An 18183-nucleotide genomic window follows, 5' to 3' on the forward strand; every position below is an offset into this window, starting at 1 on the left:
AGACCGATGAGAAAGATGTCCTAACAGGTGGTGGCCTTCTTCAGGCCATCCCTGCACAGATGCTGGGTGATAGCAGCTACACATTGGAAGAAGTGCTAAAATACTGAGTTCATTATTTTATTATGATGCTGTTGCATGTGGTTTTCAATTTCCTTTCCCACAGTTTGGTGCTAACTAAGGAAATTATTTCAGTCAGTCAAGTAAGATGTTTACTGGTGTACATGATTGGCTGGGCACTTCACTGCCCACACTGCATGCACAAATACCTGATTTGCAAGTTCATTGTTCAGCTAAGAAAATCTCTGTTGATGTTGCTAATTCTAGCTGAAATGCTACTTCATTTTAAAATGGTAAATAAGATCTGATTACCTTATATCTTCATGATGAAAATTTTTTCTCCTTCATAAGTACTTTAACTCTACTTTTCTCATGACTCATCTCAAAAATACTTTGGCTGGCATTTTTATTGATGTTGTAGGACTAGAACAAGTAGTTGATTTTAACCTGATTGTATTCTGTTTGTATACCCAGAGACAGGGGGTGTACAATTCAAATTAAAAAATAAGACTGGGTGACTAATTGTAATGTGTGTTTTCCAAAGAACTATCCTGGCTTATGGTACAATGAGATTTCTCAGCATATTTTGTCCAAGTTTGAATCTGACAGGCTTAGGCAACACATAAAGAGAAATAGGTTTCCATGATTTATTATACTTGCAGGAAATCAAGAATAGAGCAGGAAACACAATTGCTTATTGTTTCCATTGATACATTTTTAGATTTTTATAAGATGTCCAAAAGCATGGCTCAAGCAAACCAGTGTGAATTACCATTAGTGATTTATTCACTGGAAAATAATCATAATTGAAACTGAAACTCTAAGGAAGAAGGTATTTTTATAAAATACTGTGTAGCTTCAAAAGCTCTAAAATTGTCAACATGTCATCATAGGGAATTGTCATATTCAATTATAACTCCTGTTTTATCAAAATGGGTGGGTTTTTTCATTTTGAAATGTTAATCCATTGCAGGGGAAGTAATTCAGATTAAAGTGCACTTTTTGTAATAAAATATTCTCCAGTTTGGATTTTTTTATTGCTTTTGGTCCCAAAAGTTGTGATGTTTTTTCTTAATTAAAAATCTTGAAATTCCTTGGGCAGGAAGATAACCAATTTCTGTCCAGCTCAATCTATCACTTTCACCAATTAAAAGTTCTGTGTTTAACATTACATCTCTGAATTTCAAGCATCCCACGCAGGAATTTCTGTTGATTCCTGTTCCAGGAGAAAGAAAGAATTAAAAATCATTCATGAAAAATCCTGGTTCTGAATGACTCCTTGAGCACAAGTGATTGTTTTTCAGTAATTTATTTCTTTTCAGTTGATATTTGGCAGCTGTTTCTCAGTGCTGTCATCTGTAACTGATTTCTGGCACCTGAGCTATGGTGTGGGCAGCTCAGGATGAACTAGAAGCAAATATAAGGGAAGTGTGTGACTTGTACTTCATTTGTTATTTACAAAGGTGTGCCAAATGAATGTTGCAGCCCTGGATAAGTGGAAATGTTTGTGGCCAGAGATTACCTGCTCTGTGTACATTTGAAGGCAAAGGCTGTGAGTATTTCACTCTGTAAAGATGCAAAAGCCCAGCTATCACCTGAAATTACAGCAGCAGTAAACATTAAATCCCTGGGTGGCTATGGAGAATGTTTAGGAGCTGTTGCACTATTTTGGGTGCTGTCTAAACTTGAAACTCCTTCTGGCTACTATTTATATCTTTATTTACCTTTGCAAATGCAGAACTTGGGTGCCTGCTCCTTTGTCTGGCCTTGCCCTGCCTGGCAGCCCTGGCTGTGCATTGTGAGTGACTCCAGCAGCATTATTTGTATTCTCTGATTTGTCTGAGGGGTTTGACTTGCTAGTTTGTGGCTGCAGGCAGGGCAGCAGAGACAGGAGCTAGCTTCAAGACTTACAGGGACTTTATGTGACAAGTTGTTCTGTTGTGTCATCTTCTCAGTTGTCTGCATGGTGATAGCAAGAAGGCAGCCTGAACTGAGTAAAAAATGTGACTGCACTGGTCTTCTTCTCCCTGCCACAGCTCCTGATGTCTTCCATGGGTCCTAAACTGCAAAATAGAGAAAAAACCTTCATAGCTCAAATCTGAAATGCTCTCCTTTCCTGTGGGTCCAAAACACCTTCTTGCAAGAATCAAAATACCAGTCTGTGCTGCAGCCTGAACTTACAGCCTTGCCAAAGAAATGCTTAGGAACACCCTATGGCAGCCTTTACTGAGCTCTCAGAGAAGGGGGATGCCAGCTGTTGCTAGAAGGTACAAACCTGAAGGGGTGGGGACAAATCTTAGTTTCCTTCTTTCCATGACCCCATGACCTGCTGCACTGAGGGGGAAAGTTCACTGCTAGAGAAGAGAAGTGGTTTCATGCAGGTTTTCCAGAGGAAGAGGAGGCTTTTGAGGCAGCCAGAGCCTGTATGCAAGCAAAGTGATGTGGAAGCCCTGGGCTTCATGGTGCAAAGCCAGCTCCTGCACACTCCAGCCCAGGCTTGTGCAGGTGGCCAGCAGTCAGTGCTCCCTGTGTCCTGCAGCTCAGCAGAATGAGGGGAAACATGCAAAACTGCTGGGTACTTTCAGAGAGGAGAAAAAGAGAGGCTGGGAAGCTTTTCTTTTGAAGCTTCAAGATTCTGTGTCAGGACCAAGCTGGCTCCTTCCATATCTGGGCAGGAGATGCTTATCAAAAAGGGAAGAATACTATGGTTCTAAAGAAGATAGTTAAATTCTTTTGTGTGAGTAGTGGGACTTCTTGAATCCTATTACCAGTAGGAAAGTGGTCAGGGCTCATGTATGAGGAATATAAAAAAACTGAAAGATAAGTCAGTTCCTTTAAAATAAGTTTCAAAAATGAAAGTATTATTTCAAATGAGCTTTTACTGTAGAATTTTTCAGTATCCCTGGTAGTTTTGCAAAGATTTTTTCTTGTGGTTAAAGTTCTTTTTCAACTGATGAATGGTTTTGATGAGTAGTTTTTTGACTTTTAATGATTTTTCTCTCCTTGCACTTGGTATTCAGTAAGCATGTCTTTGAAAAATGAATGTGCCCAAGAATTGCAGTTAGGATTCTATTCTAAAGAAGGGGGACAAGAACCCTCCAGTGAGCATCATACTGGATTGATTTCCTATCAAGAGGGATGCTACTTTTCTCTATTCCCCTCTGTTTAACTTCTTCATGGTACTTTAATCCACAAATTATTTTTTTTACCCAAATGAAGAGTATTGACCCGTGTATGTTTCCTTATTTAAAGGTTCTTCTATTGGGAATTAACTGCCACAAAAATATTAATTTATCAGAAGAGAGGAATCACTTCAGCAACATTTGGTTTAAATCTGCCCCATTATTGAGACTGCCACTTGGTTACCACAGATCTAATTTTCTGAAGTGCTTTCATGTAATTTTTGTATATGACCTTCACTTAAATAGTATGCATTGCTGTCTGCAGCACTTAGTTGTCAAAAAACAGATGAAAAGCTGGCATAATAGAGGAAGATATTGCTTCCTTACCTTTCAAAGGCCTGCTTTGCTGAGATTTATTTTTTCTCTTGTGTCTCTTCTATCTGGAAAGAATGTTTGCTGTAGCAAACCTGTGGTTTAGCTGCATGTCAGTGATCAGCATGACCTGCTGGTTTTTTAGTGCTTTGCTGTGGTTACCTGAAAAAGCAGCTGGCTCTGTTCTCCCACCATCCTCAGAAATGTGCCTTACACTGGCCTCCACTGTTTTGCTCCACTTGTTCTTTTCTTTCTTGTTAACTTACAAGATACCTTTAATTGCAATGACAAAATGTGAAGGCACTGAGCGCTGGGAAAGCTCTGACACGGTGGTGCTCCCTCATTACAGAGCTCTCATACCTGAGTAATTCCTATTCTGGATCAATTATAAGGTCTGCCCAGTGGAATAAGTGAGCATGTGATCATGAGGTTTTTCTCAAGAAATTGATGGCAGGTTGCATATGAGGAATTAATGTTTTTCCTGATTAAATTTTATGTGTAACAAATAGACATGCCATTCAAGCTGATATGGCACTGTAGTGAAAGATAAACTTCATACTGAAGAGAAGGTGGGGCTGGGATTTCTAACCTCCTCTTTCTTCCCCTAAGCTTCCAGGTTTCATTTTCCTGCTGCTGTTTGCACCTGGGCTCAGTGATGCTCTGAGAATCTATTCTACACTTTTCTGTTTGAATAAGTACAAAAATACATTTCAGTGTTTTACAAATAGTGGCCCTTGAATAGAAATAAGTTTCTATAGACTCTGAAAAATTACATATTAAAGGTGGTGGCAGTAGTAATAGTAGCTGGTTGCCTTGATGACTGAATAGAGTTTTATATGTGTGTGTATATATATATTACATATATGAATTTTTCTTCTGTGCTCTAATGCTACCAAGGGAATCCAGCTCCTGTCTTGCAGTGCAGAGAGCTGTCAGTCAGATTCAGATTCCCTGACTGCATGGCTGCATTTCACTCTTAAGCCATGCAGATCAGCCATGCATGCTGTCCTGCAAGAGTGTGGGGCAAGAAGTGCCAAAATTGTACTTTGGATGTATGGAAAGATTTACTTTGTGAATCAGTAGGGTCTGTTCAACAAAGCTAAAATGTAAGGTTTTATGTTACTGGGATCCAGATAAAAGTCAGCTAGATTTGTGCCCTTTGTGAACAAAACCAAGACTTGAAACCTTGGTCCCCTGAGGAGAACAAATTAGCAAATAAGAATTTCTCTGAAGGCAGATCTGACTTCTGCTGCAGTCTGATAAACAGCAACTTCATTGGCCTCTTGGATTATGGAAAGTGCTTCCATTCCCTTCTGCTGAACAAACACTCTCTCTTGTGAATGCCATCGAGCTGTTTGCCAGCATCTGACAATGTGAAAATCTAGATTTAGGCTTCTGCCTCAGATTTCATCTTTTCCTTTCCCCACTTAGGAGTACAATATCCACATTACCTATACCAGCTCTGGCTCATCTATTTGCAAATGTTCATTCAATCTTCTCCCCTCTCCTTCATTCCCTGTGTGACAGCAGCCTTGGCTGTTTTGTAGAGAGGAGCACAGCCCTCTGCAGGCTGTAGCTGCTGCACACTTGCTGAACATGGCAAGAGTGTATAAAAAATGTGATCCATGTATTTATATATGCCAAAGTCTCAGCTCTACACTGGTAGGCACAGGTCTAGCTAGCAGCACTGGATGGTGTTTTTTCCTCTTTGCAGTGGAATGGCCCATTCTGGAGAACAGGACCCTCAAAGGGCTGTAGGGAGCAGGTAATTAATCAGTGTCCTTGATTGGGTTGAGGTCAGAGCTGGAGCTGTTGCTGCTGTGCTGCAGAGGAGTCTACTTCTGGTCTTTTCTAAAATACAGCAGATACTGCAGCTGACAACTTCATAGGCAGGGAAAGTTGTTCAGCAGTTGGCACCTGACTGATAATGGAAAGGAGTGGAAACAGCACCACCACTGTGTCTCAGGAGTGTAGGCACAGGGTGTTCAGAAAATGGCCTTCATCAGCATTATCCAATAATTTTCAGATTTTTTTCTAGAAAATTAATATTGTTTTAATCTGTTTAAACTTAAGATTCCCTGGCCTTAGGAATTCCATTGTTTTTATAGCATTTAACACATTTTATGTACAATGAAATATTTAAAAGAGGTCTGCAGGAAAAATAACTGCCAGTTCTTTTTAACCTGCAATCTATTGTGGGTTTTGGTTTTTTTTCATTCATGAGGATCCTTTGTATTTCTTTTATAGAGGAATTCAAAATACAGAAAAGATATTATCCAAGAATACAAGTATGAAAAATTACAGCAATTGGTTGCTGTTTACTTACAATTTTTTTATTTTTTTTAATTTAGCATTTGCTAGACCTAGAAATGTGCTTTTAGAATGCCAGAGCTGTACACAAATACATTATTCAACTTACTCTGCACGAGCGGGTTAGCTGTAACAAGAAATACTATCCATATCCCTCTTGGCATAAAATATGTGCATATGCAACAGTGTAATGGCTTTAAATGTTTTTCTCTCATAACCCAATGGGTTTTCTGATGGAATCATCCAGGATAAATTTTAGCTAATATCTACAGACAGGGCTTCAGCAAAGAAAAATTTTGTAAGTGTTCAGTGATAGAAAATAGAAATATAAGAGCCCTAAAGAAATAGTTTTAACATCTATGTGCTGATGGCTCCTGTCCTGTGAAACAACCCTTTTTACAGTAACTCCTGAATTGCTCACAGGACCATGAAGTCAAGTCAAGCATTTCTGTGTGGTATCACACCTCCCAGTTTCACTTAATGACCACTGCAGTGCACGAGTTCAAAATACCCTGATGAACAACTAAGTTTCAGTTTTCCTGGTTTTGTTGGGTTTTTTTTCCCCCCTATGACAATAGATATCAGATACTCAAACTCTTTTTAGCCTCTGCCATAGTGACAGGCAGGAAGGCACAGGGAAGGAGAGTGAAGTGTCAGTTCTCCATGCCCCACTGGACTGAGGAGCTGGGGTTGCTGCAGAATGATAATGTGCTGCCCTCCAGAAACTCCTCCCTGGCCATCCAGGGCTGTGTGGCCATGTGTGAACAGCATCCAGATTTGCCAGCATCCTGACATGGCCTTCTCTCTGCACAAAAGGCCAGTATAATGGTGAGGAAATGTAGAATCAGGGCTATAGTTCTTCTGAGAGTAGTGAGTTAAATGTGTCGCAAGGATCCTTTTTTAATTTTTTTCCCCAAGGAGATTCTGCTTTCATTTAGCTCCCATAATTGGCTGAAAGTAAGTTCCTTAACTTTTTCTTATAGTACAACACTGGAATTTTTGCTGTTGATTTTGAGGCCCACAGTAGGCTCTTCTGCATAGCTATTGAAGAGCTGCAAAATATGTGCTTCCCATGATCAGAGGGAAGGGGAGAGAGAAGGATAAAAGTTTTTAATTGACATTTTGTTCTGAAATTTTCTTGTCCTTTTATAGAGAGAATCATCTCCTCTTTCCATAGAGTAGGTGCAAATCTGTGAAACATCAGCAGTGTTCCAGGTCTGCTATACTCTGGCAAAATTTTATTCTTAGTCCTTTAAGCTAAAACCAGACTTGAGCTGTGTGAAAGATCCCTGGGCAAGGAGTTAAGACCGATTCTCAGAAGAAGAGTATGCTAAAAAGGAAATCCTATAGCTCCAGAGCCTGCAGATAACTGATTCTCTCTTAGTGAAACAGGTGCCTCTCCCATGCATAAAAATTAAGAATTGGAGACAGTTCAAAAGTAGTGTCACTGCTACTGGGAGGGCTGGACAGATAGATTTGCAAGGAGAGATTACAGAAAGCTATATCCAGCTCAGCTAAGTAACAGAAAGATCCATCAATAATTGAAAAGTGTCAGCCCCAGAGTGTGAGTATTTAGAACTTCAGAGCAAAAATACCTAGGAATGACATAGGAAAGTTATATATTAACCAAAAAAAGGTAGTAAGAACAAATACACTGACTAGCAATGAAATATGTTAGATCAAGAAGTAGTTCTCTAAAGAGAGGGATTGCAAGCATGACAATTACAACTTAGGTTTGCTGCATGGTTTGGAATTCCTGAGATTTTTAAGTGAATAGGGCAAAAATGCTAAAAAGGATGTATTTTAATGCATGGAGCAATCATGTGTTGAAGGTAAGTGATGGGAATGATCCCTTCTGGCTCTTCAATCTCTTTTGTGCCCCATGCACTTTAACAGAGGCTCGCTGTGATGTTATCTATGAAAAGTAATATCTTCGTGGGAACCTGAACTGTGATATTATGAGCTCTGTTCTGAGGGTCTTATATATACCACTTCATCACAGATATTATTGACAGTCAGTGCTTTTACCACTTTTATATATTCTCTTTGTGAGTTGTTTTATAGCAAGGCAGCTAAATCAAGAGAATTTTTCCTGACCAGCTGAGCAGCTGATAGGTCCCCTTACAAGCACTTAGGTGAATTCAATGCACTAGGATGATAAAAAGGCAGTTTAGGACAAAAGCAGATGTCAAAACATAACCCTCTGTTCCTTCCATCACCTCAAAGGTTATGTCCCCCATGTAAAATTACTTGGGTTTTGAACCCCACTTTTCCTTAATTCTTTTGTTCAGAAAGTCCATCTGATCCTTTTCAGCATTCATTTGCCCACTTCTGATCCTCTGCTTTTGTCTCCTATTTCCCACCCTTGTTCTCTGCACATCATGATCCTTTTTCAGGCTGAGTCGTTATCCTGTTAAATTCTCCTAGGAAGGGCTTTTTTCTCAGTCATGCTATTTCTTACTCAAGTGGTGCCTGCAGGAAGATCTGAACAACCCATGCTAGGAAGAGCTCTGTTAGTGGCACTACCTATAGGACAAGCATACAAGTTGTATTGTTTGTTAACTGCAAATTCACTTCTATCCCTTTTCCCCTGCCTGTTTAGATAAACCTAAACCTCCACTGGGAGGAGAGAAAAAACATTCTTGACAGTTCCCAGAGCCTGAAGATTAAAACTGGCCCAGTCCTGCATTTATTTGTGTATGTGTGTGTGTGTGCACTTTGAAAAGAATTTTCTTTATCCTGCAAGTCCTGTGGAGTCCACAGATAATATGGCTCCCTTTCTGCTCCAAAATCTGCACAAATCGTCCCCCTGCCATGCCTACAGATGGAAATGGGAAATATTCCCTTGCCAGGCCTGCAGTAAAAAGGAATGTGTCCCAAATGCAATCATTCCTTGTGCACTACATCTTGTGAGCAAGCAGACGGTGAGGCTTGCTTCAGTAACTTTTATATGTAAACAGTCTTTAAAAACATAATCTACATTGTCAAAGCCTAATCTAAATGATGTACTGACATTGCTTACTTTGATATGCTGACTTGGTTTTGAATTCTCTTTGGATTGCCTGGCCCCACACGGCCTTTTTGTGTTTTGTTTACTTTTCACTGAGCTGTCACGTATTTATTCCCATTAGATGTACAAAGTCAATGGATTCAGCCTAGCTTTACAGCTTAGTTGCCTAATACAGCACAGGGAAAAAGCTAAATGAAGCCAAGCAGAGGGGCAGGAAAAAAGCAGAGGGATTCATAAGGTCTGACATAGGGACCAAGCAAAGAGAAAAGCAGCAAAAGATCTGGGTCTGGTAGAGCACCCAGAGCTTACTTTTTTTTCAGAAAAAAAACATTATATGTCTGGAAAGCAGAAATTACTTGATTTGTATAGAGCGAGTTTTGTTTTTAAAGGCTTGCTTCTGAATAAATGCCTAAATTTTGTATACATCACATATATTTAAATTTTTTTAAATCTGGATTTGTTTCAAATGTGAATGGATGGGGATATGTTACTTTAAAAGCTTTTTCAGTGTAGTGAGCTGGTTGGATTTATCTTAGTCAAACAGTTAAAATGGCTTACATGATCTTGATCTGTGAAAGTCTGAAGATATGTGAAAACGCCTCATGCTGAGAAAAGTAATCCCAGAAAATCTGCTTGGTGTGGTCTTACCCACAGAACCCATAAGACAAATTGGTGTTTGTGAAGTCTGTCACAACTTGGAGCATGACTGAATTGTGGACCATCCTGAATGCTGGTCTTCCCTCTAGATAGCCATGCCTACCCTGCCATGCTTCTCCAAGTGGGAATACCTACCCTCTCTCCAAATGGTTGTTTTTATGGCATTTACGGGGGATTTCATGGGGAATTTAGTGTTGATGGAGGGACTGTGACCCTTTTCCTTTGTTCTTGGAAAAGGGACAGTCTATATTTCCTCCATGGCACTGTGTCACTGATGGCACGTCGTTCTCAGGTCAGCCGAGGCGCTCAGCCCAAGCCCTTCACGGCCCCAGTGTCTGGCAGCAGTTCCCAAATTTCACTTCCCTTGGAGAGCAGACTGTGCTGAAACTGCCCCGTTTCCAGATGCACTGGCCTCCTTCCGAAGCCTGAACTTTCCCTCTGTTTGCCGCAGGTGAAACACGGGAACTACGCCTTTGTGTGGGACGCGGCGGTGCTGGAGTACGTGGCCATCAACGACGCGGAGTGCTCCTTCTACACGGTCGGCAACACTGTCGCGGACCGGGGATACGGCATCGCCCTGCAGCACGGCAGCCCCTACCGAGACGTCTTCTCACAAAGGTAAGCCTTTGGAGCAGGAGGAGCAGGTACTGAGGGAAGCTTTCTCTCAGCTCTGGAGCCTTCTTCTAATTTAATTTTCGGCAAAGGAAAAATGTGTTGTTCTCGCGATCCACTTCATTTCTTGCGTACGCATTCATTTTATCCGAGACATTGAATTATTCACTTTTCGAGAAACTGCGTTAAAAACACTTTGTGTTGCTCTTATTTGAATTGTTCTTGTTTCTTTTGAAAAACATTAATGAGATAAACTCAACCTCATTAGCAGGAAAATGAGGAAAGAGTTGCTTCATTTGTTATAGAGAGTCAGCATAACTCAACCCTTCCTATTACAGAAGCTGCTTCTTAAAGAAAAGGAAAGTGAATTTGGACACTGATGGGAAAACTGAAGGGGATGAACAAGAACGTTTGATGTTTTGGTGAAGGACCCCTATTAGTACCCAAAAGCATAGGTGCTTATCCCCATACTAATCGATCTCTTGAGCTACCAAAGTGCCATCACTAGAGATGCTACTGGTCCTGTCTTTCTACTGGTATCAGAAATACTAAATTGTATGCATTGTTCCTTTGCATATGTATTTCTGCTTCACTCCAGTATTGATTCCTAAATCAGGATGTGTGTGAAATGTAAAAAAAAAACTACCAAACTTTTAGAAAGTATAATATCTGCAGTTTGGCGCTTAGGAGAAGATGTGAGCTAGTCTCCTTACCCTTTTTTTCATTCTGTATCTGGTCTCTCAGCCTGGTTTCTGTTGGCTTGTGTTATGTGTATGAAGCAAAACTTTACAGTTGCTGCAATGGGATTTCTGTTGTGTGGCTGCAGGTAAACATACAAAATATGCTTAATTTGGACTGTTGCCTTTGTTCAAAGGCTGTGGTGGGGGAGAAAGTAGCCAGTAACACTGTGCAGATCCAGAGGAATCACTCTCTGCTCACACCTACTGCATGAATAGGGAAGACTTGAATTCTTTGAATCTGTTCTACTTTGGGAATGACATTGCTGAATTTTGTGCTAACATAGCAGCAACATAACAAAATATTTCACGGGATCAACAAAAAATTTAATTTTAATGAAACATGTATATGCTTTGTATATTAAAAAGAGTACTAAAGGCAAATGTTTACCAAATACTGTAATACTCTCGTATTCCTGCTGTCCAAGCTGGCTCTGCTTAAAATCTCTGGCACTCTCCTGTTAAGGATCTCTATGCAAAACAAAGGAGTAGGATTCTTTCTTGAAATCTTTCACAGAAATTCTCCCACCTGTTAGAGTTCTCAGGTGCTTGTCAAGGTGTTAAGTCATCCTCTCCACAGCCTTATCCCTGTAAGTTTGAGTGCAAAAATTGGAAGGCATTAGGGAACTTCACAGTGTGTGTCTTTACTAGCAAACACGTGGCACGGCTCATGCCTGCGTTCTTCTGCCCACCTCTGCTGCTCTGCAAGCCAAGGTGGATGCATCCCAAGTGCCCTCAGAGGCTGCTTGTGACAGGGTTTATGTACTGGGTATAGCTCTTGGCACAGGGGAGAAGTGGTTATGGCTGATTCTGGTGAGAGAGTTTCTCCTTGGTCACAGTACTCGGCACATGGAGAGGCTGGGTTACAGCTTCTTCTGATACACTGCCTGCAGCCACTGCCTGCAGCCACTCCTGGATCACTGGTGCAGGCTTGACATTTCCAAGTACAATTTTATTTCATAAGACAATTTTGGCTTTTCAGTGTGTTATTATATCTTGGAGCTATAGGAAAGCAGAAGGAAGCATAGAAATTTGCACATATATAGGTATTTTTATCTGAGGATCTTCGGAGCAATACTTAAATATTAGCATCTCTCAGGAAAGCAAATGCTATTTCCACTTAATGCTTAGGGAATCCATAGCATCAGGAGACTTAAATGAAATCCCAAGGTCATATGTTGTCCCCTGGTGGAATCAGGGATCATAGGCACTCATTTTTGATTTCCTGCTCCAGTTGTCAGAGTTCAGGTAGATGAAGAAAGGGGTTATTTGTCAGATATTGGGCCACAGGAGGATCTGGATGGATATGCAAACTTAGCACTGGTGAGAAAATAACTCATTACATTCGGAGGAATAATGCCTGAACAGAGAAATTAGAATTTGCTTGGAGTGATACTGCCTCCTGCAGAATTTTAGGAGCCTGAGATATATATTCTGAAAATGTGTGTGCTGCTGTGCTTATATTCTTATTTCTGTATTATGAGAGCACATTATATAGCATTTCTAATTATGTCCATGAATATAAATTTACATTTTAAAGCAGTGAAAGACCATGTAAGAACAAACATGTGAAAGAGAAATCATGCTTACAAGGTAGCTTACAAGGTTGTGTTCTTAATACCCTTCTGTACTGCTCCTTGAGTTTACATCCATGTGGTTTTCATACATCATCCTTACATTTCTTCCTAATGAAAAGGCTCAACAACCTTCAGCAGCTGCAGCCTGCATGCTAAATAGAGAGAGAGGAATAGATTCATTGTATAGGATTAGCAAATGTTCACACGAATATTTCACAGTTTTAATGCTGCAGGGAACTGGTTTAAAATATATTGGCACTCCTTGATCTTTCCCAAAATAAATATATTTATGTGAAAATACAGGCCTTCTCTTTTAAGAAATTTCATATAAAGCCATAAGCTGCACGGTGGTAAATCCCTAGGGTGCAGCTGTGAAAGGTCTGGCAAGCTTACAGGAGAATTTGTTCTCTGTGCAGGAAGCACAGGCATGCATTCTAAACTTTTCAGTACCTTTTGCAAACATATAGGTGATTCCCAGAGAAACAGGAACAGAGACAGAGAGGTAGAAACACTCACCCCTTCTCTCTAAAGCTACACAAAGTGAACTGCAGCCAAGGTAATGCTGTGGTAAATTTTACCAACAGGAAGCAGTGTCAAAAAAGGGTCTTTGAGCCCCTTCTTTTCCAGAGGCAAAGGAATCCTTTCCATGCCAAAACAAAGACGTGAGCAGCAGTGAATGGCCTGACTGCAGTATGAGATTGGCTTTTTGCTGCACAGGGGTGGCAAAGCAGCCAGCTGGGGTCCCACACAGCATCTGGGACCAGGCCCTGCCTCGTGCTTTCCCTGAAAACATATGCTTTGGGTCCATCCTGACAATAGGTCTGTGGCTGTAACACCAAGAATATAGAAAATAAGCTGGGTAATATTTGAAGGATGGAGCTGTCGCAGCCGTCCCGATGATTTCATTCACATTGCAGATGGTAACAAGCACAACTGGCCGTGCCACTAGGCAGCCAGGTGATGTGCTCAGGGAGATGGCTGTCCTCTTTGCTTTGCCACTAAGACTTAACCTTCTGAGCACCAGCAGCCTCCAGGCAGCATGTCAGTTTTTCCCTCTCTATAGAGTTTTCTTTCAAGGTAATGACAGGGGCTGTAATAATAGGAAGTGCCAAATTTCCTAGGAGAGCTTGAAAAGGAGGTGTCTTTTGCTTCATGAGGAGCTGTGTGGTGACACTAAATTTGACACCTGTTAAGAATTCTTTTCAGCCTTAAACTTTAAAACTTCCATTGCACCCCTAGGAGGTATAAATATAATTGCAGACGCTTTTCAGAGTATTCCATAGGATGTCTGTGCTTCCTGCAGTGCTGCAGCAATGGCTCAGGTGCTGTGCTGGTGGCTGGCTTTTGGTGGGGGTCAGGGAGGGGTGGCAGCAAAGCACTGGAATCCTGTTCATGTTCCCACTTTCTCTGCTGTTTCACTTTCTTCTCCTGCACGACAGTCCCAACTGTGCAGCACATTAGGGACAAAGGGACAGGAGGCACTAATTCCATGCCCAGCAGAGGCCAGCAGCCAGCTTTTCACTTAGCTGGCACCTGTCAGCACCCAAAGCCACTGAAAAACCAAGCCATAGTTGCACTGCACCCCTCATATCCCAAAGAGCATCCATGTGTGTTGTGTTGTTGTTCCCTCTAGGTCAAAGGAAACAGTGATGATAGGAAAAAGGAAAAGGCAAGCATGCCTTTAGAGCCTGCAGTGTGGGACTCTGTCTTGTTCATCAGCTGTGCTCCCACAATTGCCCCAGCCAAGCACAAGCTCATGGACACCTAAAGTTGTCTGTGTGCCAAGAGGAGCAGCTACAGTTCCATAATTCCTGGTGGTTGTCTGTGGGAAGGGGGTATGTGAGGGAAAAATGTATGGAAGGTACAAGCACCATATAGCTTCTGCAGAAACCCCAGTCTGAATCTGACATTATTCACAAAAAGTCACAGCGAATTTGTGGGGTTGATAGACAAGTCAATCACATCTTTTTGTCCTGAGGGGGGAAGAGAAATGGACACTTATAATGATTTCCTCATGGCAAGCCCAAAGACACCTCCCTAGCAGCAAGTGGTGTGCTTTCAGATATCCAGAACTTTGGAGGGAAAGGAGAGAGCCATCATATGGCATTTCAGACTGCCCCCTAGCAAATCATTAGCCAGCTGCTTTAAATAAATGGTGTGGATATTCTCCTGTCCTTTTTACATCTCATCAGCAAAATCCTGAGTCTTAGAAAGTTCCTGCCCTGAGCCATAAATATGTGTTCTTCCTGTCTCCTCACCATTAATTCTCTCTCCTTAAATTTTCATTCTGTGTCTTGGAGGTCACTTATGTCCAAAGACTCCAGAGCAAGGAAAATTACTTTATTCCTAGCTGCCTTGATTTTTCTCTGCCATTGGGACTATGTAGCCCTTTTCTTTGATAAGATCCCCCTATTTTTTTTATGATTTACTTTAATATTCTTTTAATGAAAGCCCAAGCAAGTATCACTTATTCTCTGACTTATTTTTTAGCAGCTATATGGGAAATAAGAGTTTTGGATTATACCCTAATCCTACAGAGGACTAACAATAATGATGTAATTGATGTTTTTTCACCATTAAATTCAGGGATCATCTCTAGAATAGTGGATGCCTTAGTAAGAGATCAACCTTGCTTTGCCTTGGTAGTTTGCTAGAATTGAACTCCTATTCTGAGGTGTATGTGTAACATTCTGAAACATATAGTGGACAAACTAGTGAAATCTACCTAAATCCACCCAAAGCACGTTTTTTTCTCAGAACTCCAGAAATTAAGAAACTCTGCAAGTTGGGAGAATTACTTGACTTCAAGCAAACTCCTGAATTCAAATAGAAGAGTTTAATTTTGAGAGTCTGCTCTTAGATAATGCCACAAGTTCATATGACTGAAATTACATTAGTGAGAAGAAAAAAAAAAATCAAAGTTGATTCTAGGTTTCTGAGCAATCTGACATGAGAGTCCACTCTTAATTTATTCAGATACAGTCATTGTTAATGAAAGCCTTAACTTCAGAGTAGCACGTAGTAACAAGGTAGTTTCTCAGATATCCAGGATACTAAATAAAAACTTTACCCACACCCAAGATAATATTTCTTGACCATCCAAAATAACCAGTCTATCCTATTTTTGCTGTCTATATGAGACATGTAGGGGTAACAGTGGGAATTGCACCAGACCCTAGGTTTTAAAACATGTCCATCTTCCTTCCTGCTGGCCCAGCTCCTACAAGACAAACTGTGTTTGCCCTTCATGCCAGGGAGCTCACCTTGAGGAAGTGCTGCTCAGCCAGCTCCTGCCCCCTGGGGCTGCAGAGTGCCCACACTCTGCTCCCCTTACTCCAGGCCACTGCATCCAGGCTGAAACCTGTCACCTCAGATGGATTGTGAGAAAAGGTGTAGCTTCATTCTGATTTTTCTAAACGGCATCCATTACTTCATGAGAAAGCCCTAACAGAAAGCTTTTGTCCCTCTGCTACTCTCTCTTCTTTTTTCTACCAAGCCCACCAGCATCTGACCCGGGCTTAGAGTGCTCTGCAGTCCTGTCTGAGCTCATTGCTGATAGCTCTGCCCAAGGCCAGATGATCTGACACTGCATCCTCTCCCACCCACTGCCTAGTGCAGAGCTCCAGGTTCTGAAGATGCCTGCACTGTCACCAGCAGGGGTTCCTGGCTTTATCCCCCCTCCCCATCTGGCTTGCTCACGGGGGCTGTAGGACAGCAGAGAGCTGGGCTCCCACACAGCACCTTGTGAGAACAGGAGAAATGGCTTTATAGACTCCTGATGGTGCTTGCAGGTCTCACTGTGAATTCATGACTAGGAGCTGGACAGGATGGAGATGCCTACAGAAACACAGGCTTTAGCAACTTCCTAATCTCCCCTGATATTAACTGGTGATAGGGGGTAAAGGATTCTGCAGCAGATCTGGAGTTTGTTACATACACATAGTGAAAAATTACTCAAAACATATACAGTGAGCAGATTAGGGCTTTTTAAATATACCATAACATTATTTGATGGGGTAAGTTAAAGAATCATGAGGTAGCAGCACTGAGAAGAGCATGAGAAAGAAAATCATAGGGAAAGGCATTAGGTTTTCTTGCATTCTCACACAGCACAGAGCTACGAGGAACAGAGAGGTGCCTGCCTCCTTCACCATGGAAAGGCACCTTGCATTCAAGGAGTGCTGTGGTGAAGGAAAACTTCCCCACATTGTTGCATGTTGGGGAAGAAAGGTACCATGAAAAAGGCAGCTTCATTCTTTCTCTTTTTCCTAATCAATGCTGACTTTCAGAAAGGGCCCTACATTCAGAGTTTCCCAAAGGCAAGCCAGGTAAGGGCATGCTTTTGCATATTAATTCCCCATCATTACCCCCCCAAAGAAAACAGTCTGATTGTGCTGTGTTCAATTACCAGCAGAGAGCACTTTGCAAGCTCTTTCTCACCACTTGCTGTCCAGTTCTCTACCCTTAGGCACCTCAGACCTGGCATGTGAAATGGCCAGGTATTACCCAGTGAGGTGTGCAGTACAGTCAGTGGAAACAGTGTTGCTCATCCAACTATATGGAAGCGACATTTATTGTAAGCTGAGTTGTTCATGTGTTTTAAAGTTTTATGGAGTGAGTAAGTGCATGGCTGCAGAATTTGAAACTGCTTGGTTATAAATCTGATGACAGTAAAGCTAAAAGAAGTGCCAGTGAGTGGCTTCCTGCCAAGAACTTGCCTTTTATGAATTCCTGAAGCAAAGATTAGGTTTACCATCAGTGCACACTGTCCTGCAGTACAGGATTTTTTCCTTTTCTGGCTGCCTTCTCTAATGTGTGCATCAGTCCTGAGAGGAATGGCTGTAACTGCTCACTCTGGCTCAGCTGAGCAGCAGCATTGCCTTTCAAGTGGGGTGGAAAACAAGGGCAGAGCTTTCCCTGGAAATAGGAAGGGACCAGTCACACAGCTGCCTTGATGACAGAACCATAATAGCCCAGGCAAGGGTTTAGCCCACCTACCCCATACCTGCCTGCTCTTGGCCCCAGTTCTCAAAACACTGGTCAGCCCATTTCACTTAACATGATCAAGAGTAGCAAAAGAGCAAAAAGTAATAGATCTTTGCTAACCCATTTTGCTGCCTTGAAAAGAAATTAACCTTTAGCTGGACCATAAAGCTCATTTTCAGCCAGTCCTGTTTTCCAGATAAAAGTAAAAGGCCTGAAAATAAAGTTTGTTTTCAAAGCTGAATTGGACTTGATGGAATGACAGCTGGATTTATCCATATCTGAGCTAAGAGATTTGCTTCCACCAGTGGAATTGCTGCAACAGAGGCTCCCTCATCCTGCAGAGATCTGCCCTGCTGCAAAACACCAATCTGCTGTTTGTCACCCATCCTTGAATCATCAGTAAGCAAAGAAGGTGCTAGCCTTGGTTTATGACTTCAGCCAAGATCAAGGGTAGGCAAAGTGAAAAAGAGCATGGGGAAAGTCTCCAGAATGTAGAGCCAAGGAAGAGTGTTGGCAGGTTTCCTAGCAGAGTTGTCTTCCCTTGCTGAAATGGGATAAGAGGAAGAAGAAAGCTTGTTGCAGGAACAGAGGGAGTGAGAGGAGAAACAGTGAGGGGCTGAGTGCCCCTCAGTGATTCTTAGAGGGAAAAAAAAAAGAATCCTTCCTTATTGCCCAGTGCCATGTGAGAGGAGATTAACAAATGAAAAATCTAAAAAAAAAACTGTCCAGAGAAGTCTTCTGCT

General features: G+C 41.6%; 1 protein-coding gene across 1 annotated transcript in view; it reads left to right on the forward strand.

Moving 5' to 3' along the window:
• Positions 1–18183, forward strand: part of GRID2 (glutamate ionotropic receptor delta type subunit 2) — a 282427-nt gene that overhangs the window by 207448 nt on the left and 56796 nt on the right. Inside the window, exon 12 of the mRNA XM_018907012.3 lies at positions 9980–10146. Within this exon, the coding sequence (XP_018762557.1) occupies positions 9980–10146 (167 nt within the window). The remainder of the gene's footprint in view (positions 1–9979; positions 10147–18183) is intronic.

Source organism: Serinus canaria, chromosome 4 (genome assembly GCF_022539315.1).
Source record: "Serinus canaria isolate serCan28SL12 chromosome 4, serCan2020, whole genome shotgun sequence".
NCBI lineage: Eukaryota > Metazoa > Chordata > Aves > Passeriformes > Fringillidae > Serinus > Serinus canaria.